This window comes from Chironomus tepperi, unplaced genomic scaffold (genome assembly GCF_022539635.2).
Source record: "Chironomus tepperi strain 1889 unplaced genomic scaffold, CSIRO-AGI_Ctep_v1 contig_172, whole genome shotgun sequence".
Classification (NCBI taxonomy): domain Eukaryota; kingdom Metazoa; phylum Arthropoda; class Insecta; order Diptera; family Chironomidae; genus Chironomus; species Chironomus tepperi.
Window position 1 is genome coordinate 443342 of NW_027226294.1, and position 27825 is coordinate 471166.

Here is a 27825-nt window from a genome sequence, read left to right on the forward strand (position 1 = left end):
AAACAGCCAATCATTTTACAGCACGACAGTTGCTTTTTAGTTTTCGTAGACATTGCATCAGACAAACATAAATACATGTAGTAGGCACAAAGAAAATCCAATTTTAATACCAAATCTGGTTTAGGACTATCAAGAAGTACTTCTTATAGCAAATTAAATATTCATGAAGTCGAGTGATTAAAAAAAATCGGTTTTTAATAACAAAACAGTTCATTTTTTGTTTTTAATTTTGCCAAATCATCAATTTTTTTTGCGGAAATTAAAAGTCAAAAGAAAATTCTGGAAAAATGATTACGAAAGTATTAATTCCACGAATCCAAAAGGATTCAAGTCTATCGGATTCGAGTTGTGATGTTACAGTTCGTACCTCATCAACACCAGGCAGAAAACGAAAATTAGATCATTTGAGTGTCGAAGAAAAGATCCAGAGGAAAAAGTTAAAGAATCGTGTAGCAGCTCAAACATCCAGAGATAGAAAAAAGAAACAGATGGAGGAGATGGTTGTTATGATTGAGAAATATGAAAAGGAAGTTTCACATTGGAGAACAAAATTCAATCAAATGCAAACAAAGTATGAAAAGCTCGAGAAAGAGAATCGTAAGCTTAAAGCAAATCTATTAAGTCACAATAACAACAACAACAACAACATTGTAAAGAAAGATATAATAACACATAGCATTCCAGAAGAACATAAATACACACGCTCATTCGTTGAGGATACGAAAAGTGAGGATCGTTGTGTTGATTCTGTAGTCATCAAAACTGAAGGACCTGCCGCGTCCAGCGAACCTCTGCAGAAGGTTATAAAGATGAATACAGAGTCGACAGAAAAGTCCCCAAAGAAATATTCTCAACACAAAATGAACGATGTGAAAGCATTGTTGAAAGTAGTGCTGCTTTGCCTTCTTTACAAGAACTCCTCGAAGACATCGACCTGCAATTCGACCTTGAAGAACTTGCAGAAAGTCTTGTCTCTGAACTCCAATCCAACATCGAAACAGATTCTTCAATGGGCAATAGCACAAATGCCAAAGAAGAAAGCAACAAATTCGAGTTGTCTGGATCAGTGGTGGACAAGCAAATGTCTAGGACCACAGAACAGAGAATGGAATCCGCCAAAGATTGCCATCGGAGCTCAATAGATGTACAAATGAATTCAAGTATTGAGCACGATGTACAGTCTGACTTAAAATCTGAGACATACAGCATGGATAAAATTTTCTACGAGGATGAAATACCTGTGGTGGAGGATGAGTGTCTAGAAATTGACGATACAATGGAGGAGAGTGACGAGATATGTTTAAAATTCGAACAGACAAATATGGATAGACTTATATCGCCCATACCTGATTACGATGATCTCAAGAGTCCCCGACATGCAATTTCTGATTGCGGTTATGAATCACAAGGATCACCTGTATCACTACACGATTTTAACTCTCTCAATGATCCACAAGATGACCTCAATTATCTTCTTAATGACCTGTTTCCTGCACTAGCTTAATTTAATTTTATCCATTAATAATAATTGTGTTAATTTAGGATTTAAGTGAGAATATTAATATATTATTATTGATTATTGTTGTATGTTCTATTAAGGATCTTTATCATTGAAAATTTTAGACTTTAAGGCTTATCTGTACATCGTGTTTAAATAAATATTTGAATTCACATGCAAAAAAATTCCGAAGCTAACTTGATGACTTTTATTTTTCTAGAATTTTGAAAGGTTATTTACAGTCATATTAAGATTTATGGGATTCCCGAGTATTAAGGTCTTTACGCAATACATTTCGAGTCTTACATTCACGTATAATACATTTTCCAAGAACCTTATCATGTTTTTAACTACCGTTCATAAATTAGCTTGCTATTTCATCATATATTTTGAAAAAATGGAACTGATAACACAACTTTAATTCCTAAAAATTCAACATCAATTAATTTATACACAGACGATATCATGTCATTGATTAGAATATTCCAGACGTTGCCAATTTAGAGAAAGTCGATTTTGATGATTTCACATTTTGTACACACACATATAGCTTGTTTCAAAAAGCTACATCTTTGACGTAAAAGAATGATGAAATACATAATTTTGTTGTCTAAGCAGAATGGAATCTAGGGTATCGAGACAAATATAGGCAAATCTGTCAGTGCGAGGGCAAGGTCTCTGTGCCCGAGTGATAAAGCAAGAGACTGGATGTTCGGTAAATCAATAATTTGTGAGTAAGTGGGTTCGAATCCTACCAGAGACCGGTATCTCAATAATTATTTAAAGGGCTGTCGATATGGCAACGATTCACACCGTCCTCTCGGGATCACAATAATGTAAGCTTAATATGCTTAAACAGCAGCATGGCGTATGACGGTAATTTAGGAATGCCAGCTAAATGTCAAAACTGAGAATCAGTGCAAGCTTTGTGAGCAGCTTTGCCAGCAATAGAGTCAGATGGAAAGCATTTTGTAGCAACCTAGGCTCCAAGTTGGAGCATGGTTCCAGTTAGTAGTATTTAATATGCTTAAATTAGATTAAAACGGCAACATAAAAGTCAAATGGCTTATGTACTAAATATAGCCGATTGCGAAATTCTGCTTGAAAATATCCATACAATTTGCATAACAAGTTGTATGCAGCATATTCCGTACATCATCAGACTCACTCAATATCTCCGTATAGCCTCACCTACGTCATAACTAGTTGATTGCAAGTCAATATCCAGTTCTAACGTATTTTTGTCCAATCTGGATCTTTATCGCACATGACATCACTAAATAACGACCCCATTCTAGATATTTCTTTTAAAATTGAACAGCACTTTCTGTTTTATGGGCATATCACACATATCACACTAAATATGATAAGAACTTGTTGCGAGATTGTTTTCTTTTTCCATGAATTTTTCAGTCATTAAGTGTTACTATAAGAGTCTTATAGGTAGTCAAGATGTTTTGGAAAATAATTCAAATTCTTATTGCATGCATAATTCCCAATATTGGTGGATTTGTTGGAAGTCTGTTTACAGATACTGATAATTATTCATGGTACGGAGAGCTCAACAAGCCACCATTCAATCCTCCTACATGGGTAATATACTTGACATTAATGGCTGATAACTATAAAAATACATTTTTTGATAATTATTTTTGCAGCTGTTTTTTCCTGCCTGGACAATTTTATACATACTCATGGGATATGCATCATATAGAGTATGGTATATTGGAGGTGGTTTCTGTGGAAAGGCTAAAATACCATTAATATCATACTCAATTCAGCTGATTCTAAACTGGATGTGGACTCCAATATTTTTCATTTTAATGGAACTTGGATGGGCATTTGTGGAAATTGTTATTTTATGGATATTCATTCTAATTACAGCAATTTTGTTTTATCGCGTTGATAAAATTGCCGGAATTATATTCGGAGTTCCATATTTAGCATGGGTCACATTTGCATCAATTTTAAATTTCAGTCTATGGCAACTAAATAATTGATCATGACTTTATGATAGTAGATAAATGATGTATGTGTAGATTAGCCTGATCTTGATTTGTATTTAATAAAGGGTAAGGGGGCCGTTTACTTATCATGTCACACAAAATAGCAACAAATGTTTGAATATCTTTACTTTTTTTTTGCTTAAACCAGTGGTGAACAACCTGTTGGCTGCAATTTTTTTTCTAGGACTGATGTGGGTCGTAGCACAATGGTTGCTTATCACTGGGTTTTGGAAACCTCAGCACACTTGCAAAGACACGAGTACGTCATAAGAGCTGATGTACCTGCAATGTCCTAGTACATAGTATATCTCTCAGAGACTTCTCTTTTACTCCAAAAAGTACGTACACATAATACGTTATGTAGTTGAATGACCCCTAATTACTGATTATAGTTCATCATTAGTCTTTCCGTTTGTTCACTTATTACGAAACGCTGATTAGGAGGAGGGGAGTTAGATATGGAAGAAGGGTTTGATTAGGGATACTTACTTACTTACTTACTGCAATGACCTTTATGAGCGTCTTGTATAGCATGACCTTCGTGCCTCTAGACAGACTCTTGGACGTAAAAAGTTGCTTTAGGCTGTAATATGAACCATATGCTGAGTTGATTTGGGATAGGGGAGTTAAATATGGGAGAGGGGAGTTAGATATAAAGGAGGGGTTAGTTTTGTGGTTCTGATCCCACTATAAACTGTAGGTCTATTGAGTGCAGTAGTCTGGCGCACCCTCACTCGTTAAACAATCATTAGCCGCGAATCGCTCTAGCCCAGCTCTGGATCTTAAAGATCTGAATAGCTAAAGGTTTTTTTTATAGTTTTGTGGTAGGGGAGTTAGTTATGGAGAAGGGGTTTGAATTGGGATAGGGGAGTTGAATTTGGAGAAGGGGTAAATTTGGGGAAGAAGTGTAAGATATGGTGGAGGGATTAGATATGGGGGAGAGGAATTAGATATGGAAGAGGGGTTAAAATTGGCGAAAGAGTCGAATACCTTTTTTTCGCGATACGTAATAAGTGAACGGCCCCATCCTACCATTCTTTTGTCACATAAATCTTTGTTATCATCCATACCCGATCCTCCATTGTTTGAAGATACTTTCCTTCAAATAATGATAGTGACCCCTCATTTTTGAATGCATATACCCGTATGTACCCTTGATTCAGATGTAAAACATAGTATTAAAGATAAAGTAACTCTCAAATTGACAGTAATTTAACAATGAAAATAAATTTTGTTAAAAACCCAGCAATTAAAAAAAATAAAAAATCATTTCCAACTTATAATCTGTTGATCAGATAGAAAAGGCATACAAAAATTTGAAAATGTTTCATTTGAAGTTGTAATCATGAACTGGAAGTTATTTTTGAAGGCTCAGTTTCTTATTGGAATAGCTAATTCAATTCCATTATCAGGAATAATGATTCTTGAGCTATTTACAGAGGATAGAATTATTAATTCATATGACATGTTTTTGAAGGAAGACTGGTTCCCACCAAAATGGGTATAAGAATCAATAAAAAAGTACAAATTTTATGAATAATTTATGGACGACTTTCTTACAGGTGCTTTCAATTATAAGGAGTATGGTGCTATCAATTATTGGATATTCTACATATCGATTATGGACAATCGAAACAACATCAAAGTGTTGTTCCAAGAACGGAATTCTAGCATTTACATTTTATGGACTTCTTTTAATTCTTGATTGGTCAACAATTGCTCTAAGTCCAACAAAATTGAACTTTGCTGCTTATTATTACATAGGATTGATTCCATTCGCACTCGTTACAGCGATGACTTTCAAACAAGTTGATAAGTACGGTCATTACTTTTTCATTCCGTACATTTTTTGGTTGACTTTCATGGGAATTTTGCATTATCTATTGTATGTCAATAATCACGACGGAAAGTGGTATTCAAACCACGAGCCTATAAAGTCAATAAATGACACAGAGACTGTTACTTCTAAATTATTGCACGAGTCACTTCCAGGAATTTAAACAATTTTCTGATCTTATGTAAATACATAAACCAAAAGTCAATAAAGATTACCGACAACATTCGTGATGTTCGTCCAAAATAGTAACAAGTACATGAATGAGAATTATGTGAATATTATTCAGCATGTCATTGTCACTTGATAATAATGTTGCTACAAAGTATATGATCGTTGTTTACAAAACAAATACTCTGGTATTTAAATCATCCCATACATCTTCAATTCTCTTATAAATACACACAATACATCCACACAAAATCATCATCATCATTACTATAAACTACGATCTTTGAATACTCAAAATCTGATAAATAGTGATCAGTCGTTCGTCAAGCATTTCAGAAGTCAAAATGGGATTATTTCAAAATAAAATTGTCCAAATTATCATCGCATGTATAATTCCGTTAATTGGAGGATGGATTATATCCATGACAACGATGGGCGAGAAAGAGCCATGGTATAAAACTATAAATAAACCATCATGGAATCCACCTGATTGGGTAAATAAAATTTTTTAATGTTGATGCTTAAATGTCTAATTTAAAATGTTAATTATGTAGATTTTCGGACCAGTGTGGTCATTCTTGTACATCTGTATGGGATATGCAAGCTTCAGAGTATATGACGAAGGAGATGGCTTCTCGGGAAGAGCTAGAAATCCAATAATATTTTTCATCATTCATCTTATCATCAATTTAGCTTGGACGCCCGTATTTTTCTACTTCCACATGATTGGACTTGCTACAATACACATTATTATTTTATGGTTTATGATCATAATCAATGGACTTCTATTCTTTAGAATTGATAAAGTCGCTGGAGTTCTATTTATTCCATATTTTGCCTGGGTAACCTTTGCTTCTTATTTGTGCTTCACAATTTGGAGATTAAACTCATGAAAAAGCATTTATTACACTTATGTTGTACGTGTACCTAAATGAATATTATTGAATAAAGAATTTGTACCTTATTAATGAAGATTCTAGAAGTTAATTTATGCAAACACAGTCTAATGTTGATCTTAGAGAAACTTTAAATCTCCAGTGATAAAACATTCTGTAAACAAAACATCAAAACATTACTAATACACACATAAGATAACATTGCTTTAGTAGAAGTGTGAAATCATCATTAAGGATATTTTTGTGTACAGGAATCAAAGCGGCATAAGAAAAAGAAAAAATTAATTTTTAAAAATGGAAACGAAAATAATTTACAGGAACAAATTCTTCCAAATTTTAATTGCAATATTGGTGCCATTGATATTAGGATGGATTGCATCATTGAATGCAACTAGATTTAAGGAACCGTGGTATACAAGACTTCAGCGTCCTGCTTATAGTCCTCCGGAAATTGTAAGTCATACATAAATTTTCTTTATGCTTATTAATTCCATTAATTATGTATTTTGTTTAGGTCTTTCCATTTATTTGGGCATTAATATATGTTATGATTGGATATGCAAGTTATCGTGTGTATGAGAAAGGATATGAACTAGGCAGAGCACAAGGTCCATTAATCCTCTATTTTGTGCACTTGCTATTCAACATAACATGGACTACAAGTTTCTTCTACTTCCATCTCGTTGGCCTTGCTACAATTCATATCATCATCATATTCATCTTGCTCGTCTTTACAGGTCTTTTATTCTATCGTATTGACAAAATTGCCGGAATTCTATTCATTCCATACGGTCTATGGGTGGCATTTGCTTCAGCTGTATGTGTTGCCATTTTCAGAATGAATTGAGGAAGATAAACAATATGATTATGCTTATGATTAGCATAGACGAACCTCCATATAATTCTATTTTTAGACATTAAATATAAAGATGTGTAGGATCTGCAATTTTCTAAGTATTTCCATTCATAACATAATGTGTGTAAATGTAATCTTTCTATTTTGTTTATGATCTTGAATCTATTTAATTTGAATAAACATTTATATTTTCAAAGTGTGAGCAAATCGACGTGTTTTTGTTTGATATTCTGATATAAAGTCATGGGAAGATTAAAGCCTTTAAGCTATCGAATAGTGCAAATTTTTATTGCAATTTTAATTCCGAATGTTGGCGGTCTTTTGATGTTTTTGTTGTTGGCTGATAAGATTAAGGAACATAATGGAAAAGTTTGGATTGAGCCGATATATGCGCCACCTGATTGGGTATGTGATATTATGTGTGTAGTATTTTATCGTCATTTTGTCTTTTTCTTGACATCATGTCTTTAGTTAACTGTCAAAAATTTGAAGTTTGTCAACACTAACACTATGAAAGAAAATTGTCAAATTTTGAATTGCAGAATTGTTTATTTTTAGGTGAAATCATTTAGTACAGAAGCATTGTAAATGCGTTATTATTCTTTAATATAACTAACTAAAGTTAAAAACACAGTGAAATTATTGTTATTTGTGTAAAAATTTGATAAATTCAATTTTACAAATTTCTTTATCTGTGTTAGTGTACAAAATTTCTTAAGGGGCGTTCACTTATTATCATTTTTGAAAAAAGTTCGTTATTCTGTAACGTAATAAATGAACGATCCCAAAGATCGATTGAAGCTTCAACAAGCATTGAATATTTTTAAGGAACAAGAATATCTAAAGTAAATCTAAAACCATTCCTTACTACTGGTCGTTATCAATAAATAGCCAGTCATGCAATGATATTCAATATAAATATAGAACAAGTTCATGACAAGGCTTTTAAACTTTCCATGACTAAATAGCACGCATCTGCTTAATTTCCCATCATACATTTAAAATTCTATTTTACATCCTCAAAATATCCCATAAACTTTAACTCATTTTAAAAACAATAAATTAATTAAAATTAATTCTAGTTCGTAGGTGTGGCATGGATTACACTTTATACCTTAATGGGCATCTCGAGCTGGCGTTTATGGATGAACAAAAAGACTCACGACATTAAAATTCCTCTATTAATTTACTTTATTAAGCTCCTTTTGAACTGGTTGTGGCCCTTATTAGCATTCGGACTTGATCTACTACTCGGTGCCATAATTGAAATGATTGTCTTACTAATCTTTGTTGTATTCACTGGAATTTTATTTTACAAGGTTGATAAGCTTAGTGGAGTACTTTTTATTCCATACTTTGCATATCTGACCTATGCAACAGTATTGTGCATTCATATTTACATATTAAACAACAATTAAATTTAATTAATATCTGTCAACTGTTTATTGTGTCGTTAATTATTAAAAGGCTATTAAGTGACAACAAAAAATACATAAAATCGTGTCTATTTAATTAATTTTATAGAACAAATAAAGCTTCATTAGTGTTTCAATAGTTAGGAACTTGACTTATTCTTCCTTGCCCTTTGGCTTCTTGTAATACATTACAGCTGCAAGAACTGATGATGACAATCCAGTGGAAACGATAAAGTTAGTGAGTAACATTATATCGGCACTGTCAAGGAAGATTGTGTAGATGCGTGCTGGAATAAGAAGTAGATGTTAATGAAATTTTTTCGTATTTTTAGCACTTTTAATTGAGACTGTATCTGCTTATTATTGACGTATGTGTATGATAAAGTGAATCAGATGTCGTACCCGATCAGCACAACGTTATTGCAGGGGACCGATATGACGGCGTATTAAAGATGTGTAACAAATTTGCCCTGATGACAACGTGACACATGATTCAGATCGATTTTTTAAGGATCGCCAGATTGTGCTGCTCGGGGTAAGAATCAAGTGTGGGGTGGTTATTGTATGATATAACAAGATTCTTAAGTCATCTGACTGTCATAAGTAATTGTCACACTTTCGTCATACAAATACAGTCACTTGCTATCCTAATCAATACTTACTGGCATTTGTGAATGCAGAAATGAACCATGTAATTGCGCTAATTGAGCTTGAATCTTTGGACCTGAGGATTTCAAGTAATTGCAAAATTTTCGATGTAGCAGACATTGGCAGTGTTCCAGGCTGTAATAAATAACTAATTAGTCAACATGACATGCTTATCAATTGTATCTTAATGACATACAATTAGGAAGGTCAAAATACTTTTGGGTAGGATATACATAGCAAACAGTGATGCGACCAGAGCATACAAGACAGCACATCCGATAAACTTTTGGTTGAGTTGTTTCCGATAAAATAATACAATAACAATCAGCATGTAGTTTTGGGCAAGTAAGATGATGTACTCAAAATAATTAAGAATTCTGTAGCTATTAGTAAAGTTATAAAGTGTGGAGATCGTGTAGCTAACAGTTTCGATGACTAGACCTTTCATTGACAGCCCAGCTGTATTCTTTTGTTGGTAAATCGTCATAATTTGTGGGACTTTTGATCTATAAATAGAAATTTAATATTTTTAGTGCTTCAAGTACTCAATTCTTTTCAATTGTTCACGAATTAGACAATTAATTCTGATACTTACATTAAGCATGATGCTATCGTCACAAATGATAAGATGTCACCAATTAATGTCCAAATGTCAGTCATCTTCTTAGATTATATCGTCAATAAATAAAAGACAAGACTAGATTATCTGTAAAAATATAGAAAATATTATTAACAGATTTAATGGATTTCCCTTGACCAAAAAAATTTTGTGTGACGTTTAAATTTATTACGAATGAAATATTACTAAATACGATGATTCAACTGTCAGCTGTTCTTCTTCCTAACTGATATTGATACGAATATTTTCAAATGATTCAAATATATTTTTTGACCTTCATTACCGGGAGATATTTTCTTATGTACTGTTGGGTCTTATTCTGTACATTTGGCTTATGTTTCAAATTTGATGCTCAATACACACACACTATTAGAACAATACTATTGGATAAACATTTTTATAATTTTATCTTCCGGAACTGGATATTAAATATGCTAAACAATAACAAAAATCTCAATTTACATAAATTTTATTTTTCACTTTGGTTGCTGTAACGTATATTTTAAAATTCAAATCGTCGCTTTTCTAATGTCGAAGCTTTGCTTCCCAACGCATTGCTTCTTGCCGTGTTGGACGTTTGTTGGCAGATTTTTATATAGAAAGTTTTGGAAATAACATCGCGAGAATTAATTTAATTATTGTTAAAAATACGTAGAATAATCAAGTTAAAAAGGTAAGAAATACTTAATAATGATAAGATAAACCATAATGAGCATAAATCAAGTGCCAATTCAATCAATTTCAGTGAAAATTTGACTTAAAATAATTTTGCAATTTTTACATGAAAATTTATTCTATTTTAACTTCTTACAGATGAATAAAATGATCAAGTCTCTTGCACTACTTTTAATCGTGTCAATGGCTATGGCCACAACGACTGATTCGGGCGAAGAAACCCGTGCTAGATTATTAGTATCTAAACAAATTCTCAATAAATACTTGGTTGAACAACGTGACGTTTTGGTCAAATACACTCTTTTCAATGTTGGAACTGGACCAGCCACACACGTTTCATTAGAAGATCAAGGTTTCCCAAGCGAAGCATTCGATTTGGTCAGTGGAAAATTGGAAGTTCAAATTGACAGAATTGCATCTGGAACTAACATTACTCATGTTGTTGTTGTCCGTCCAAGAGCCCATGGATACTTCAATTTCACAGCCGCTGAAGTCAGCTATCGTCCAATTGAATCATCACCAAACGTAAGCTAATAATGTATAGATGATGTATATAACGGTACTAATATTTACTTTTATACTTTATAGCTCCAATACGCAATCAGTTCAGAACCAGGTGAAGGTGGAATTGTTAACTTGGCTCAATTCAACAAGCAATTCTCATCACATTTCCTTGACTGGATCGCATTCGTAATTATGTGTTTACCAACTGTTGTCATTCCATACAGCTTGTTCCTTAAATCAAAGACGAAATATGAACTCCTAGCACAAAAGAAGAAGTCAACCTAAATTAAAGACTTTTCATATTCATATAAAAATTCTCACAGACTAAAATTTTCAAGAGATCATCATTTGTTAGAAGAAATGCAAAAAACAAATTTTAATTAATTAAGGAAAATATCCTAAATAAAAACCAAGTTGAAAGTGGAAGAAAAATGATTAAAAATATTAATTTGAGTATTTTCTAATTCATTCTTTTTATTATTTATATTTTCATGATATAAGAATTTATGTTTTCTTTTATGCTGCGAATCCTCTCGCAATTTTACAATTCTCATTTATTATCATAAATAAATAATTAATCGATATTTTTTTTGTTTGTGTGTATGTGTCGCGAGAAGAAAAATCAAATTCTACATTTTTTAAGTTTTTTTTTGTTTCCTTTTTTTATTTTTGTTAAGAAGTTTATGTAAAAGAATTAAATTCGTATGACTTATGAAGAAGAAACCTTTTCATCCTGCGATTTCTTTGTCCTAAAAAATGTTTCGCTCGCATTTTTGAAAATTCCATGTCTTCAACATTTCATAGGATTAAATTCTTTCAATTTTAACGTATCTTTGCAATGACATGTATGTTCAATGTATACAATTTTGTTTGCTTGTCTGGCTGGATATAACTTAAAGTTTGTGGATATTGATTGAATCAATTCATGTTGTGTTTGTCTGATAAGATTTAATTTTTGAAATCAAATAAGAAATTAGTTAGATTTGAAAATTATGTCCAAATTCAAAAAATTCCGTTAAAATTTGAATTTAAAATGTCCATTAAAATCTGTCCGAATTTAAATTTAAAATATCCGATAAAATTTGTCCGAATTTGAATTTAAAAAGTTTGGTCGAAATTTGAATTTGATAAATCCGTTAAATTTGTCTGTATCTAAAATTTGTCCGATTTTGAAAGTAAAACGTCAGTTAAAATTTGTCCGAATTCAAAATATTTCCGTTAAATGTTTTAAAAAGTGAGTCTTTTGAATTTGAAAAATCCGTTAAATTTGTCTGAATTCAAATAATCTATTTACTGATGGGTCAATGCAAGAATGTCATCCGCTTTTGATGACTATATTTTTTTTTCTTTTGTTATAATTTTATAATGTTACTTATTCACTATAATTTCCTCATTCATCATTTTTCCTTTGATATTTTTGCAAGTTTATTTGCTTTTCATTATTTTTATTTAAGAGTCATCTACAAAAAATAAATTTTCCTTAGCATTTAGAGAAAAATGTTCATTTTCTTCATATTCATTAACATCATCTTGAATTTATTGATTTATTCTAAGTATGAAGGTATGTTATTTCCTTTTTTTCATTTAAATTACTTTATACACCTCATCATAAATCATGAAATTATAAGTTTTTTGATCTTTTATAGATTTTTCGTCCCATAATTGTTATTTACTCATTTTCAATGTGAGGATTAATTGAATTAATAATTAATGTGTATACAATGCATGAAAAAATCTTTTTCCTTTACTAATTTTCATTGTTCTTTCTACGACTTAAAGCTAAAAAAAAATCATGTAACTTCCATTAATAATGATCGATTATAATTTTTTACATTTTTTTTATTCATCATTCATTTTTTTTTTTGTTTTTTGTTTTTGTTCATTTAAACCTAAAAGAAACTCATCAAATTTAATGATTTTATGCGTGTAGTTTCAACTTTGCAAATTATTACATAAAGAATTTTCATCAATCTTATGCTCAAAATAATAAAATTAGCCTTCTTTCTTTTTCTTTTTTTTTTTGTTGAATGAATGATTTTAAAATTTTCGTCTACTTAATTGAGTTCATTCTACATTAATTATAATATAAGAAAATTATTACTGGCGTTTGGCGCATTCGTTACATTTTACAGACGAGGAAATAAAGAACATAAATCCTTAAAAAGTCAGAGAAATGAATATAATTGTAATAACTAAAAATTGAACTAAAAGAATTGTCACTATACAGTCCACGAATGATCAGTTTTATGATCTCTGAGGTTCATTATGTATATTTCTATGTGCTGTTTTTTTTACTGGGGGGTAGAGAAAATAATGAAGCAAAACTGTAAAATGCCGAACAGAATATTTAAAATTTTAAGAAGCTGATAAAAAAGCTCAAATTGTTTGATGGAACTAGATGTATTGTATTGGGAATTTCTACGGATTTTCGTTTGGTTTACTGCTATTTAGCAATAGTTCAGACTGGGTCATACCAGAGCTTGAAGTCAACTCAAATTTTACATGACTCCATGTAAAGGACTCTTGCTAGCCTGATTGGAAAAAAAACATTTCATCAACTTGCCTTTAACAAGTTATAATTAGGGTTAAACTGTAAAGCTTATAGTTCAAAGTTGCAGGCTTGCGCTTGTCGGCTGTCCGACAATTTTTTAATGAACCCTACCCTAACATACAAGCATATGCTCAATGAGCACCTTACGTACCTAGTGAGCACGCTCATTGGTACCGTAAGATGCTTATTGAGCATTTGCTTACATGTAAGGACTAGTTATAGCGTATTCTTACCCAGATGGACTACAAAATTCAAGTCGACTTTAAGCTTTGATTCAGATTAATTTAAAGGATGACTCAACTTTAAAATTCATAAAAATTTAGCCTACTTTGATGCAAATAATCCAACTTTTGAATTTTTGTCAGTTAGAACTCATTTTTACATCAAAGTAAGCTTAATTTATGTGAATTTTAAAGTTAAATCAACCTTAGAAAATCCAAAATTTCCCAATTCAATACATCAATCCTCCTCAAACGTATTAAAACGTCTGTATTTTGTTTAATTAGAGAGATTACATAATTAGAGAAATAGATAATCACATAAAATCTATCCATACTTAATAAGTTTAAAGCAACCCCCTTTAAAAATCTTTTCATAATTTTTCACTTTCTAGTATGTGTTAATAAATAAAACTAGCAAGAACTTTTAGGGAAGCATACCATAAATTAGAATTTTTTTTTCTCTTTTGTTTCACTTCATTGCATTCCCATTCCTTCATCCTACTCCATTCCTCTTTGTAATGCAAATTGAGTCATATTTTGTCTCCATTTTCACATTTTTCCTTAAACTTAGCACTTATCAACCTAAAAAAGTCATATTAAATTAAATAGTGCTTCAGCACTAGAAAAGTTCTTCCTTTTTGTTTCTCATTCCTTCAGTTTGTTTTGTTTTGTTTATCCTTGTTCATTCGTTTGATTAAGCTTGATCAGTTTGTTATATTCATTATTTTATTATTATCATCGCTTTTTTAAATAAAAATCTTTTTGTTTGTTCATGTCATGATTTAATTTTTTCTGTATATTCTTGCTTTCGTATGTTCATCTCTAATGATAAGGAAAAAGTTCAGCATCATCATCATCATCGTCGACGTTAATAAAGCTACGTTTAATTTTTTTTTTTGTGCCATATCATCAAGTTTTTCAAGTCCATATCAATTCCGATTTTTCATAATTTAAATTAATGCTTGCCAACGCGTGCTGCTGCTTCTTCCATTGCTCTCAATTTTTCACGCTCTTGTTGTTGTCTGAAAGGATTTAAAGATGGGAAAGATGTAGGTTTATGGGTTAACTTTTGAGCTTGCATTGGACATCTCAAGTGATTGACCAATTAATTTACACAATTTAAAGAGTTATAGTAAGTAAATCATAATCTAGTTCTTATGGATTTGACGAGAACCTAGAAAAATTGATAAGAAAATCGTCAGATTTTAATTTTCTTACAATCATTTCATATTCTGCCTTTTGGAACTAAGAAGACTTATTAACCTACATTATCCTCAATAATTAATGATTGATGCTTACCTAAAATATTGTTCATGTATAGAGTGAGCTCTATCAAAAGCAGCGGATTGTCTCTGGAATTCAGCAGCCTGAAATGGAATTAATTACATTAGTATTACTAAAATTTATGCAAGAAGCAATTCAAGTCAATTCTCAATGATATTAAATCATCTAAATCTTGATTTCTGGAGATCAAAAGTTAACGTACAAAATTGGACAAACATCAATCAAGATAATAATTCTGATGAATACCCAACTAAATTTTGTAGGACATCCCGAGTGGAAGAGTTTTAACTATTCAGCTAGATTCGAATCGCAATTCGGAGATATCTTCCCTAGTGAATTAACAGGCCTATGGACGACTAATGACATTTTCCCCGAAACCTTCCACAAAATATGTCATCGATCATAGCTCTATTAATTAACTGAACATTATATTTAGTTATCCACTCGGACTTTTAATCACAAAAAAGGTTTGTTATATATTCATTATATAGTCCAGTGTTTCTCAAACTATGCACCACGTCACACTAATATGTTGCGATACACTCAATGAATAAAGAATAAAGGCTTAAGTGTATCACGCTGTGAATAGTTTGAGATACACTGATATAGTCTCAAAACTTACTTGAAGTTGATCAGCATAGCTCATACGAAGTAAAACATCCGAATGTGGATCTCTCGGCATCAATAAATTCGGTCGATAGGGAGGGACATTCGCTACAAAATGATGAAAAAGAGAACCAAAGTTAGTAATGAAGATCATAAATGGAAGGATCTAAGAACATCCTTTTTTACAATCAAAAGGATGGAAATACAAACTCACGTGGTAGTTGAAATCCTGCGGCTGCTTCCGGCTGCTGTGAAGAATGTAGGTGTAAATGGGTATGTGAGTGAGCATGATATTCACCAGCCAAACGTAACTAATTTTTTTTACAAATTTGTTTTTTTACAAGATATATTTTTTTTTTGATTTGATTTTTGGGGGACATTAAGGAACATGTTTTTTTTTTTTTATTTAAGGAGAGTTTTCAGTTTCGGTTCACAACAGAAAAAAAAAGTCGAAAAAATATGGAAAAAATAAAAAAGACGTAAGACATATTTTCCTCAAAATAATAACATAAAGTATAAGATAAAATATAAGACAGTGGTGAGCAACCTGTGTATCGCGACACATTAGTGTGCCACCAAAGAAATGTCATGATCCGTATACCATGTGGCAGGGGCGTAGCCAGAAATAAGGGGGCCCGACCGTTATTTTTTGAATTTTTTAGAAAATAAAACGAAAAATTCAAAAATAAAAAAATCGTTAAAAAATAAACGATTTTCCAACCTTCGGAGGGGGTTGATCCCACCTGGCTACGCCCCTGCATGTGGAGTTTCGGTTGGGGCATATCACCAAAGTGTGCCGCGATAAATAAAAGGTTGCCCACCACTGATACAAAACAAAAAAAAAGTAGGTAAATAGAAAGGAAAGATGAAGAAACAGTATGATGAATGAGAGAATAAAAGAGAAAATCCAGCAAATGTATGTCTTAAGATTTTGCCATGTAATATTTTTTTGGTTCCAACAAAAAAAAAAAAAATCCTTTCAATTGATGGACTTTTCTTATAATCAGAATGAATTCAATGATGATGAAAAAACAAGGAACAATAATTTAATGATGTAAATCCGAAACATGAAGATATAGAAGATATTTTGTATTGAATAATGGAAATGGCTTCAACTTATGCGAAAAAAAAACAACAACAACAACATTTTTAACATCCACGACACTCACCATCTGCTCATTTGACAATTCCATTCCATGTGGTGGACCTGGTGGTAGACCTAGCCGCTCACGTTCCAGTTGCTGTATTCCCGGATAAATGGGATAAGGCGGATGTATACCTCTGTAAATGACATACATAAATTAGCAAAGCTAGCTTGGTACAAAAAAAATGATAAATTACCTTCTGTAAAATTCCATCCAGTTTGGATGCGTTTGACTCGGCCCCATTCCCTGAGCATTTTTAAGTTCCTCAAATTCCCTATTGGAAATGAACAAAAAATAAAGACAATTTGTCTCAATTAAGAATCGGCATTAATTTAAAACATACAAATAAGAAGAATAAATCTAAATGAATGATTTTTTATATGAATTGATGTGTGTGCCTTTTTGGTATATGATGCCAATTGGATATAAATTTTTATAGGATATAAAGCTAATGATTTAATTTTTAATAAATGTATGAGAGAATGAGGGCAATGATTGTATTAGATTTATAATTTTTACAAGCATCATAATTCACCGTACCTCTCACGATTATACAGTGGATGATAAGGTGAAATCATATGTTCCACAGGACTATTGGTAAAGAACCAAGAAATAAGAATAATATATATATAATAATTATATTGAAACAAAAAAATTAACTAAAGCATTTACATTTCCTGTCATATTTTGTTTATATATGTGTGTCTATAACTTCACAATCCTACATTAAACAAATATCCACAAAATGAAATCCTTACCTGAATCCAACATGCGGTCTTGCGAAATCACTAAGTTGACGTAATGCAGGCGTATCTGGATATGGAGATTTAATTTCATTTTTAAGTTTGGCTTGTGCTGCAGCCGCGGCAGCTGCTTGTTGCGCTTGTTGTTGTTGTTGCTGTTGTGCTGCTTGCTGTTGAGCTTTTCTCTCTCGTTCCTTTTCGGCTAATTTCCTATCACGTTCTTCACGCTTTCTTGCCAGTTTTGAATCGGGTGTCGGCTTAAACTCCAAATCTGTTCTTGTGCATGAATTGTAATCTCCACGATCACATCGTCGAACGAATCTGTTTTGAAATTAAGTTATAAATAATTTATTCATTTTTAACACGAAAGTATGTATGACTTACATTGCTGATTGCGATCGATGACATTCTGTATCATCTGGTTTGGCTTCGGGACTTGGACCTCGATCAATTTGATGAACGGGACTTGGCGGCTCAGGATCAGGCTCAATATCCACAGCATCTATGTGAACTGGTTCTGTTGGATGATGACTACCCATACCAGCTGCACTCACAGCATGAGCTCGTAATGCCTCTATATGACTCGTTTTTCCCGGTGGAAGAGTATTTTCCATAAATGCATGCGATTGAGCATACGGCGAGGAGTAAGGTGAAGGACCTTGTGAATGTTGAGGACCTTGTGGTGTTTGTGGATTGTTTGACGAACTACTATTATTATTACTAGAACTATTATTATTATGAGGTGGTTTTGATGGTGCTGGCGATTTGATTTTATCATGTAGTGACGTCACAGATTTTGGACCGTTTGCATGCGGCGAAGGTGGTTCATCATTTCTTGGCGGTGGAATACTGGTTGGATGATGTGATATAAGTTGTGGGCCTGCATCAAGTGGTCCTGCTCCTTTCATATAAGGATATCCAGGCGATGGTCCGTAAGGTGAATAAGGATAAGGCGAATTGAATGGATTGTGTGGATAAAACATTGAGGGATGCAGGAGATGATGTGAGTATGGATTTTGAGATGGATGCATTACTTGACTTTGTAGAGCTGATCCTGGACCCATGCCTAAAGGAATTGGTAATGGCATTGTCGGATGACGTACAACTGGCGGACTCGCTCCAGGCCTATAATAAAAATCAACAAATCTAATGAACAGATTGATATGAAAAAAACAAACGTATATGCCTTACATTTTACTCAGTGGACTTGGTATTAGAGATGCTGATGATGTTTGTGGTGGCGGTGTCATATGAGGTGATTGTTGTCTCATAAGATGTCGCTCTCTTTCTGCAGCTGCTGCAGACATTTGTGCTGGTGATGGTCCTAGCACTTGTTGACCGGCTCCTAAATGCAAAGGACTATTTCGACTTAGATTTGCCGGATGATTAGAACTTGGCGATTGAGGTCGATGTGTATGAGTAAAAGCACCACCACCTGCTGACGGATGTACAAGAGGTGACGATCGACTTAACGACGATGATGAATTCAGACTCGATGGAGCTGAGGGAGATTGAATCACGGAATTGTGTAGTGACGTAGGCGCAATGTGATTAATTGATGAAGGAACTGATGAAGATGTTGGAGTTCGTCTACCAGCAGCCTCTATTAAACTAGTCAATGGATTTGTTGAAGGTTGTGGACCGCCTATAAGTGGTAATGGCGTATTTCCACCACCACCTAAAGGTTGCATTAAATGATTGTGTAAGTGTGGCGGTAAATGTGCACCTGGATGAGGCTGTAAACCAGCCAAACCTGGATGTCCTAAATGTAATGGTAATGGATGTGATAACAACGGATGCGGACTTCCGTGTAAAAGTGGCCCAAGTGGCGATGTCCTATGTGGTGCATGAAGTCCATCTCGACTATTTTCAGACATTCTTGATGCTGAATATAATGAATTTCCTGGTCCAAATGCACTATTAACCGATGATATAGTATTAGATGATGACGTTGTAGTCGTTCCGGATGATGTAAATGATCTTGCACCCGAAGATTGAATTGGATCTGGCCTATGTAAACTTGTTGGAATGGGTAAGAAAGGCGATGAATTGGATGTAGGTGGTAAGGATGATGGTCCTAGAGATGGTGGCATACTTCCTAATAGTGACGGATGATTTGCTGGTAAATGTCCACTACTAATACTTAAGCCAGGATGTGATACAAATGACGTTGGTGGTGGTGGAGCGGAACTCAATGATGATGGCTGTGATGTTAAAGGCGATTGCGTCGATGGCGAAGGAAGTGTAGATGGTTGAGAGTTACTATTACTTCCTTGTGAATCTTGATTTGGTGTTCTCCTTGACGATGAGTCATGAGCTGGTACATCATTTGTTTGAGATGGCGGTTGTGACGATGGTGGTAATTGTGATGACATATTTGGTGGGTATTTTAAGTCATGAGGCGGTGGATAATGAGAGGAACCTTTTATAAGATTATCAGCCGAAAATTGGCTCTTAAGTGCACCATCTGCATAAAGTCTTGCATGTTCTGGAGGTAAATACTTAAGATCAATGCCAGGATGTGGTAGCTCATATTTCATCATTGGATCAAATTTCATTAGAGGCTCATACGGATGACGAAGCATTCCTGGTGGTGGCTCAAGTGGAAATTTACCATCTTCTCTCTCGTTTGGTACAAATGTTGGTAAAATTGGTTTATGTGCTTCGAGTGGAGGCTTAGACTCACTCTTTATATTTTGTTCAATCTTAAAGCCATCACGTGGAGGATGTATTGACGATGATTGCTGCTGAGATTGTTGTTGTGACTGTTGCTGCTGTTCCATAAATGTTTTCATCGAATAATCAGTTCCAGCTGTTTGTCTCTCCTCCATTTTTGGTGTTGGTTGTGTTGTTGCACCAGTTACTAACTTTTCATTTGGCTTACATACTAAGTTTTCTGCATTATTATTGTTATCTTGATCATTTGGCATTTGATTACTTATATCACTCGCTACATTATTTGATCCATTTTTATTATTATTACTTGCTGCTTCACTCTTTATCTCTACTTTCACCTTTAAGTCAGTAACATTCTGACTTGGCGGAACTTCATATTCATTTGGTTCTTTCTTGATTGTAAACGCCGTCGGTGACTCTTTTGTAGTAGCTGTTGGCTGAAGAGACGTTGGTGTCGTTGGAACAACTTCCTGTTTCATATTAGCTAGCCGCGAAAGCATTTCTTGCTCCTTTGGAACTATCTCTTTAGTATCACTTGTGACAATATTTGGAGTGGTTGGCGTAATAGCCGCTGAATTTTTCGGCTGATCACTACCCACTGAAGTCGGCACTGTTACTTTCTTCTCTTTCTCATCACTACTACTACTATTACTACTATTACTATTGCTGCTATTTGTTGCAGTTTTTGATGACTGGGCTGGAATGTCTGCGACATCTTCTGGTGTTGCTACATCTGATGGAGAGCGATGATGTTCATTTTGTTCCTCCTTTCCGGCTTGTGTATCATTTGATGGTGTTTCTGGTAGTGCTATTGATAGTGGATCTTTCTCTTCACCATCCTTTGACATCATTATCATACTTTCAGCTGGTTCACTGTTTGATTCACCTTCATCCATAACCGACCCTGGTCTGCTGTCTGTCGTGAGACTTTCGGCGGGACTCTATAAACGAGAAAAAAACAATTATTAAAGTGATAACATTTGAGAAAGGCATAAAATGATAATCTTACATCAGAACGTTTTCTTTTAATTCCATCCTTATCCTCTGTCTCATTTTCCAAGTCATTGTTAACCCGTTTTTTACCCTTACTAGGTGTCTCTTTACTATTATTCGTTGATTTCTTTTTACTATCACCGCCAGATGAATTTCTATTTGGCGTTCGTGGACTTTCAACGGTTGCAGACTCTGGTGTTTCAGTACCACGTTTTGGCCTTTTACTGGCGTTTTGTTCTTTTGTAGTTTGTTTGTTTCGCGTCCTCATTCTGGACGGTGATTCTTCACCTATTGTTGAACCTTTATTTGTATTACTTGAATCACTATCACATTCACTTGCTTCGTCCTCACTAATTGAGGAGTTTTCTTCGGCCTTTGATACAGAAGATGGTCTCGTGGACGCAACTTCTGTAAGGGCCTGAGGTTCGGGAGTTTGTTCCTTCTTCGTGCTTGTATTACTTGCTGTACTATTTGTTCGTGTATTACGGATACGTCTTAACGAGCTTTGACGGCGACGTCGATGCGGACGATTATTATTTGCGCCGGGCGTCTTTTTCCACAAATAGTAGAATTCTACTAATTCAGCAGTTGGCTTATGTGGTAAAAAGTCTTTATGAATACGAAAAAAATTCTTTCCAAAGTGACGGAGGCCTTTTATGAATCGTTTAGTTTCCTCTTCCGTCCATTTTTTCTCAATACCTTTTGCTACAGGACACTTTAATAATGCTTCTAATGCTTTACCTGGATCGTAATCAGAATCATGTAATACGTCAAATGCAGTTATTGTGGTATCATCACGACTTGCAGCAATACAACCATCTTCTTCACACATTCCTTGAAATGCAGCTATTGATCGAGCGGCCGTGATATACATCAACAAGTCATTATCAAGAAATACATTTGGACGCCATCGTGGATCCTCGAGATCTCTAGCTTCGTCTTCTTCGGAACGGTAATTTTGAATTGGTTGATAATCTGGCAATTGTGCCTATCATATAATGGTGAAAATGGCGATAAAGAGATGTAAAGTGGAGAGGAGTTAGTAAATGGAATTTGCTATCATTTCTAATGTTTTTGTTTCCTTTTTTACAATTTATAGACAAATTAAATGTACATAATAATAAAGAGTAAACTATAATATAATGTGTATGTCTCCAGAACGTGCGTGAACATAAAACAATCTTATGGAATTTTCTATGTAAGGAGAGACATTAAAACAATTTTATACCTGACAAAGATGACCAAATGACAAAACAAATGTCCATAAAAATGAATATAAAGGAATCGTAAAAAAGGAGTATTAACTACAATGTGCCTAATAAACAATAAAATATATCTACCTGGTGCTGAGGACCCACTCTTATTCTTGGCTCTGCTGGACTTGGGGTTGTTTCCATAACTTATTCACAAAGAAGTGCGATGTTTTGCAAAACAGGGCTTGTGGCCGTGCTGTTAGAGACGCTAATCGACGTCCGTTGCTCGTTGACGGATCCGTTGTTGCGGTTTTTTTAAAACACTTCCAGGATAATAGTCATAAAAATGTTTTTGTTGACAATTTTTTATACTATTAAATATAATTGTTGACCAACTATTTCTTCACTTGGAGGCTTTTCAACACAATATGAAAAACTTTCTTCACTCGCTTCTTTCTTCTACAATATTTTTGCCACTATATTTTTACTTTTTTTTATTGCAGTCTTAAAATGTTTTTATTTCCTTTTATAAAGTTAATAATAGTTTGTCTATGAACAATAATGGAAGAAAAAAAAAAATGTATTACTTCTTTAAAATTCACTTCTCTTCTTCTTTTTTATTATGGCAATACGTTCATCAATGAAACATGATCATTAGAATTATATTAACTCTGAGAGATGAATCTTTTTTTTTTTGAAGAGATTATAAACTTTGTCAATTTTATGTAGCAACAATATTTATGCATACTCGCTACCTGTTTGTATTAGTGATTAAGTATGGTGCTTTCAATATTATTTTACTTAAGTTAATTTGCAGCAAGTACGAGATTTCATTAAATGTGTAAGAGCGCAAATGTATTACATTTTGAATTTTTGATTCAATAAAAACCGTTATTTTTTGACCCATGGATTCTTACTTGATAGAATTAATAATTTGCAAATTTCTAACTAAATATGATGAAATATGTAAAGATTCTTATATTTTAAGCTTTGCTCACTCTTTTTGTGCGTTTTGCAGTCATTCAAATGCAATATTAATTAATTAATAAGCCAATAATTTAGAACAAAATATTGAGGTGGAAATGTAAACAAATCAATTTTTTTTAAAAGTTAATATTTCAGTAAAAAAGCAAATATTGAGTTAAATATGCTGATATATTTAAAGAACTGCATATTTTAAGCTATGCTCACTCTTTTATTACATTTTGCAGTCATTCAAAAGCAATATTAATTAGTTATTAAGCCAAAAATTTAGAACAAAATGTTCAAGTGGAAATGTAAACAAACCAATTTTTGAAAATTAATTTTCCTGTTTGAAAAAAGCATTTTGATGATATTTGGACACTAATCAATTTGAGTTCAAATTAATCACGTTCCCATTCTAAATATGTCGTGATCTGAACTCATTTGGATAATAATTTTCACATTAGTGATCATAATTTATGTCTAAAATCATGAATACATAAGTAGAATATAGCACAGAAATATGTAAAATCAAAATATTTTGTATGGGGAAGTATGCCAGACACACCATAGTGGCAAGTGATAAATGTCGTACAGAAAATAAGCCGTATGAGAGTGTAAAAAAAATATACACACACGACGAATAGCATTAGCAACAGACCTATTGAAAATTTTCCACGGTCGCATAATCGTCATAATAAATGTGATTAAATTAATTATGTTTTAAGTAAATAAGAGCATTATAAAGAAGTACTGTTAATCGGACAAAGTGCCGACAATTAAAAATCATTTTCATGCTACACGTTATGATGTTGAAAATGCGCGAATATAAAACGAGTAATAATAAAAGTAATAAGAAGAAAAGCAAAAAAAAAAATTAATTTTCATTGCTCATGAATTGTTGATGTTTAACAATTCATTTGTTTACACCTCCTTAAATTGTAAACTTAATTGATGGTTTCATATTCAAACTTGTGAGAAAATATAATTAAAAAATGTTCAATTAATTAATTTGAAGCGTCTACTATTGGAACTATTGTAACAAATGTTAGACATAGTGGGAAAAAAGGAATAAAATATTAGTTTTTTTTCCGCTTCTTCTCAATGAAAACCGCACGCTCTATAAAAAGAGTGTACGATACGAATGAATACACACTTTTAAATATACATAAAGGAGGAAAAAGGAACAAGAAAAAAATATATATATCGTATAGGAGGGTTGATTGATATGTACAATTTTTGTGTGATGCTGAGAATTGGGGTTTATTTTCACTTTTATTGTTATTTTTATGAGGGATTATTAGTAGTTTACTTTATGTATGAGCACACACAAAGCATGAAAATGAATAGAGAAAGATGGTCGGATAGAGATGGAAAATATGTTGCCGCCGTCAGTTAATATACGTATTCCATCATGGTAGACAAATTTTTTTGTTTTTTTTTCCTTCACACAAATATCCAATCTAAAACGATTAGTTTAAGAGACATCGACTAAGTACTTTGTAAATGCATTTATGCTTAAAACAAAATTAACAAAGACAAATGATTATTTAGTGAGAAAAACAATCGATCAATATTTTTTTTTTCTCCTCTCGTATATCAATTTTTTGCATGTCTTTATAAAGTAGTCTCAAGTTCCCACAATCATTTTGTCCCATTTAATTATAATTGCATGCTCATCTTAATTTCAATTATTTTTATGGCATTAATTGACTTGTATTCGACAAGATCAGGGGCGTAGCTTGAAGTTTTTTGGGGGATGGAGCGGGATGTACTCACATTTTACTTAAAGTAGGTAGTGAGATGATTCAGGCCACTTTATCGCAGTCAATTGAATGCATGTATATTATGGCTTCATTTGTTTGGTATACTAAAGCATTTTATTATTGAAATGGACCAGAAACAGCTGTCAAGATAGCATCGCCTTAGCCACTACATTGTGATAAGCGTTTTATGTCCCTCACAGAGAGAATTAATTTAATTTCAAGCATATGCTCAAAGAGCATTTAACGGTACCAATGAGCATGCTCACTAGGAACCGTAAGATGCTCATTTATTATATACTCCTATGTTAGACATGTTGAGTATGCTCATTAGGTACCACAAGATACTCATTGGTATAGTAACATGCAAATTAGCACCGTAACATGTCCATTCAGCATATGCTCACATATTTTAGGGTAAATTAAGGAAGTATCACATCTCTGACACGAGATCATCATCCCGAAAATATCAATGCGCCATATCCATCAAGCACTTTAAGTGAATTTGAATATTTATTTTCTCCTATACACAAACGTGAGCGCACAGAAGAAAAAAAAAGAGACTTGGGAAGAAGAAAATGAAGTGCTTGACCCTAATTTGACGCTTTTTTACACCCCATATTAACATAAGATAGTGGAAGGAGAGTAAAAAAAAAAGAATGAAAAACTTCAGAATTCATTCAAATTTCCTGGAACATTTCAACGACATAACTTTTCCTTATTGCGCCACACGATATAATTATGATTTTTTTTACTTCTATTATGCTTTTGTTTAATTTGAATAATTACTTAATTACACTATGAATTATTTATATAGATCTAGAAATTCACTCTCAATTAATTCCTTCAACTAGGCATATATATATATAGATGAAATTATAGACGAAAAGAGTAGGCAGAAGAAGAATGTTTATGCATGTATGTATGTTGAAATAAGTACAAAGGCTTTCAAGCCGAAGCATGGATAATTTTTCATGGACCCAAACAGAAATAAAGAGTGAATGAGAGAATATTCTCATAAGGTTAAAAGAAGCTATTAAATATATGTTTACAATAAAAAAAAATCAAAAAAAAAAAAAAAAAAGAATCAACGTGTGGTTTCAAATGAAGAAGAAAAATGTTTAAAGGCAGAAAAAAAGAAAAGAAAAAAATTGTGTACGAGAGCTTAAAAGTGCAAAAAAAAGAGATATGAAGACAGAGGCATACTTTTATGTAAGATTTAAATCTTTCTCCATTCTCCAAAAAAAAAAAAAACACAATAAAAATGTGTGTAAACGGAAACTAAATAATCTGTTAAATTTGCGGAAGAAAGGGTACCAAACAAGTCGTTCATCGATCTAGATGAATGAGTTACTAAATATTAAACAGATTAAGATGAATTGCACAATTATAATACACTGAAAATCCTGCTTAATAGACAATTATTTTCTAATAAATGTCGCATTCGTATTATCGCTGTCTATGTAGCTGTCTCTACAAAGGAGCTAAAATGAAATTGAATAAAATTTCACAGTCATTAAACGCTATAGTGCTGATAAGTAGCTATTTGACTCGATTAATCACAGGTTAAATTAAGCTGCATTAATAAATTAATAAAAAATAAACTCCGTACGTTATTAATTTAATTTAGTTTTGTTTCATTGATGAACGCGATAAACAAGCAATTTATTTGCTTTATATTTGCAATGCACATTAATTTAATGCTCGAGTATCTTTTCACTTTTTTATTTTATGAAATGGAACTTCTTTTTTTTGTTAGTTCCAATTTTTTTGTATTATATGCATCGCCACTTAGAAAACTTCTTTTGGGGGAAAATTACCTAATACACTCATTATTACTTCCTTTTTTGCGACGGCAATGAAAAAAGGAAGTTTCTTCTCTTTTCTTTCTTCACTTTTTTTTTCCTTTTCCTTTTTTGATTATTTATGCGAACTTTTCTTCTTTTTTCAATTTTCTATTCATTGCTTTTGTGCACAAATTTTTTTAATCGAGTTTTTCCGTTTCACTTTATATAGTTAGTGATGTAATAAAACATGATAAAGTTGGTATATTGATGATAATCCATGATTTTCACTTGTAATTAAAATACATGTAGTTCCTTATGATGATAATTTTCTCACAAAATTAATTTTCTCGCTGCTGCTTTTAAGAAACGCTTCTTTCTAAAGAGAGACGCACGCACACACGCAAAAAGTTACATTTTTTACCATCAAATTTTAAAACTATTTTCATTAACTATGCATTCATCCTAATGCTTTATTTTCATTGATTACTGATCTTAAAACACTAATTTACCGATTAAAGCATTTTTTAATTAAATAAAACACTTTATTACCAACTTATTTATTTCATGAAAATTTTACTTTTGCATTAAATTTATATCGGTTCACATAAACTTTTTCACTAACACTATCATAATTCTGCATGTATCTCTGATTAACCGATTCCATTTTGAATTTTTTTACGTGCGTTATGCTTGTTGTTTGTGCATCTTGCATTTATTTTGTGTGCCAAATGTATTTTTCAACATGTTTTGCTTACCTTTTTCTGTATTTTGTCCTGAT

At 32.7% G+C, this 27825-nt stretch overlaps 5 protein-coding genes and 1 long non-coding RNA gene across 11 annotated transcripts; 4 read left to right on the forward strand and 2 right to left on the reverse strand.

Annotated features, from left to right (window-relative positions):
• The first annotated feature begins 19 nt into the window (after positions 1-19).
• Positions 20-1695, forward strand: Xbp1 (X box binding protein 1). The gene has a single exon (XM_070638325.1). It carries the CDS (start codon positions 288-290, stop codon positions 1140-1142), a length of 855 nt encoding a protein of 284 aa, XP_070494426.1. The 5' UTR covers positions 20-287; the 3' UTR covers positions 1143-1695.
• A 3155-nt stretch (positions 1696-4850) lies between these two features.
• On the forward strand, positions 4851-6481 carry LOC139088954 (uncharacterized). The gene is made up of 3 exons (XR_011544264.1): positions 4851-5005; positions 5067-6003; positions 6064-6481. It is a non-coding gene; the product is annotated as an uncharacterized lncRNA (long non-coding RNA).
• A 218-nt stretch (positions 6482-6699) lies between these two features.
• LOC139088905 (tryptophan-rich protein TspO-like) lies at positions 6700-7252 on the forward strand. Its single transcript, XM_070638255.1, has 2 exons — positions 6700-6858; positions 6920-7252. The coding sequence occupies exons 1-2, from the start codon at positions 6700-6702 to the stop codon at positions 7250-7252; spliced, it is 492 nt and encodes a 163-aa protein (XP_070494356.1).
• Positions 7253-8680: 1428 nt separating this feature from the next.
• LOC139088947 (solute carrier family 66 member 3) lies at positions 8681-10377 on the reverse strand. 3 transcript variants are annotated; one of them, XM_070638311.1, is made up of 5 exons: positions 10227-10377; positions 9920-10030; positions 9521-9830; positions 9339-9459; positions 8681-8963 (listed from the first exon to the last, which is right to left on the reverse strand). In XM_070638311.1, exons 2-5 carry the CDS (start codon positions 9982-9984, stop codon positions 8830-8832), a joined length of 630 nt encoding a protein of 209 aa, XP_070494412.1. In that variant the 5' UTR covers positions 9985-10030; positions 10227-10377; the 3' UTR covers positions 8681-8829. The 3 variants fall into 3 exon arrangements, with proteins under 3 accessions (XP_070494412.1, XP_070494411.1, XP_070494410.1); XM_070638310.1 differs by having other exon boundaries at positions 10116-10349; XM_070638309.1 differs by having other exon boundaries at positions 10130-10348.
• A 101-nt stretch (positions 10378-10478) lies between these two features.
• SsRbeta (signal sequence receptor beta) lies at positions 10479-11570 on the forward strand. The gene is made up of 3 exons (XM_070638270.1): positions 10479-10616; positions 10757-11143; positions 11207-11570. Exons 2-3 carry the CDS (start codon positions 10757-10759, stop codon positions 11405-11407), a joined length of 588 nt encoding a protein of 195 aa, XP_070494371.1. The 5' UTR covers positions 10479-10616; the 3' UTR covers positions 11408-11570.
• A 3206-nt stretch (positions 11571-14776) lies between these two features.
• On the reverse strand, positions 14777-27629 carry Gug (arginine-glutamic acid dipeptide repeats grunge). Of its 4 annotated transcripts, none has more exons than XM_070638246.1 (13): positions 27081-27628; positions 22682-23083; positions 21358-22329; positions 18864-21289; positions 18057-18797; positions 17688-17993; positions 17470-17520; positions 17126-17203; positions 16954-17065; positions 15999-16029; positions 15801-15892; positions 15194-15261; positions 14777-14916 (listed from the first exon to the last, which is right to left on the reverse strand). In XM_070638246.1, the coding sequence occupies exons 2-13, from the start codon at positions 22736-22738 to the stop codon at positions 14850-14852; spliced, it is 5001 nt and encodes a 1666-aa protein (XP_070494347.1). In that variant the 5' UTR covers positions 22739-23083; positions 27081-27628; the 3' UTR covers positions 14777-14849. The 4 variants fall into 4 exon arrangements, with proteins under 4 accessions (XP_070494347.1, XP_070494346.1, XP_070494344.1 ...); XM_070638245.1 differs by having other exon boundaries at positions 15999-16032; XM_070638243.1 differs by having other exon boundaries at positions 15999-16095.
• Positions 27630-27825: the final 196 nt, after the last annotated feature.

Excerpts from the sequence above, each read along its gene's own strand:
- LOC139088947 (XM_070638311.1), bottom strand. The coding sequence starts at position 9,984 with ATGACTGACATTTGGACATTAATTGGTGACATCTTATCATTTGTGACG. Across the intron at positions 9,831-9,919 it reads ACGATAGCATCATGCTTAAT|ATCAAAAGTCCCACAAATTA; the intron begins GTAAGTATCAGA and ends TTCTATTTATAG. Across the intron at positions 8,964-9,338 it reads TTCTGCATTCACAAATGCCA|CACGCATCTACACAATCTTC; the intron begins GTAAGTATTGAT and ends TTCTTATTCCAG.
- LOC139088905 (XM_070638255.1), top strand. The coding sequence starts at position 6,700 with ATGGAAACGAAAATAATTTACAGGAACAAATTCTTCCAAATTTTAATT. Across the intron at positions 6,859-6,919 it reads CTTATAGTCCTCCGGAAATT|GTCTTTCCATTTATTTGGGC; the intron begins GTAAGTCATACA and ends TATTTTGTTTAG.
- Gug (XM_070638243.1), bottom strand. The coding sequence starts at position 22,738 with ATGGAAACAACCCCAAGTCCAGCAGAGCCAAGAATAAGAGTGGGTCCT. Across the intron at positions 18,798-18,863 it reads CCAAGTCCACTGAGTAAAAT|GCCTGGAGCGAGTCCGCCAG; the intron begins GTAAGGCATATA and ends TTTTTATTATAG. Across the intron at positions 17,994-18,056 it reads CATCGATCGCAATCAGCAAT|ATTCGTTCGACGATGTGATC; the intron begins GTAAGTCATACA and ends ATTTCAAAACAG.
- SsRbeta (XM_070638270.1), top strand. The coding sequence starts at position 10,757 with ATGAATAAAATGATCAAGTCTCTTGCACTACTTTTAATCGTGTCAATG. Across the intron at positions 11,144-11,206 it reads CAATTGAATCATCACCAAAC|CTCCAATACGCAATCAGTTC; the intron begins GTAAGCTAATAA and ends TATACTTTATAG.
- Xbp1 (XM_070638325.1), top strand. The coding sequence starts at position 288 with ATGATTACGAAAGTATTAATTCCACGAATCCAAAAGGATTCAAGTCTA.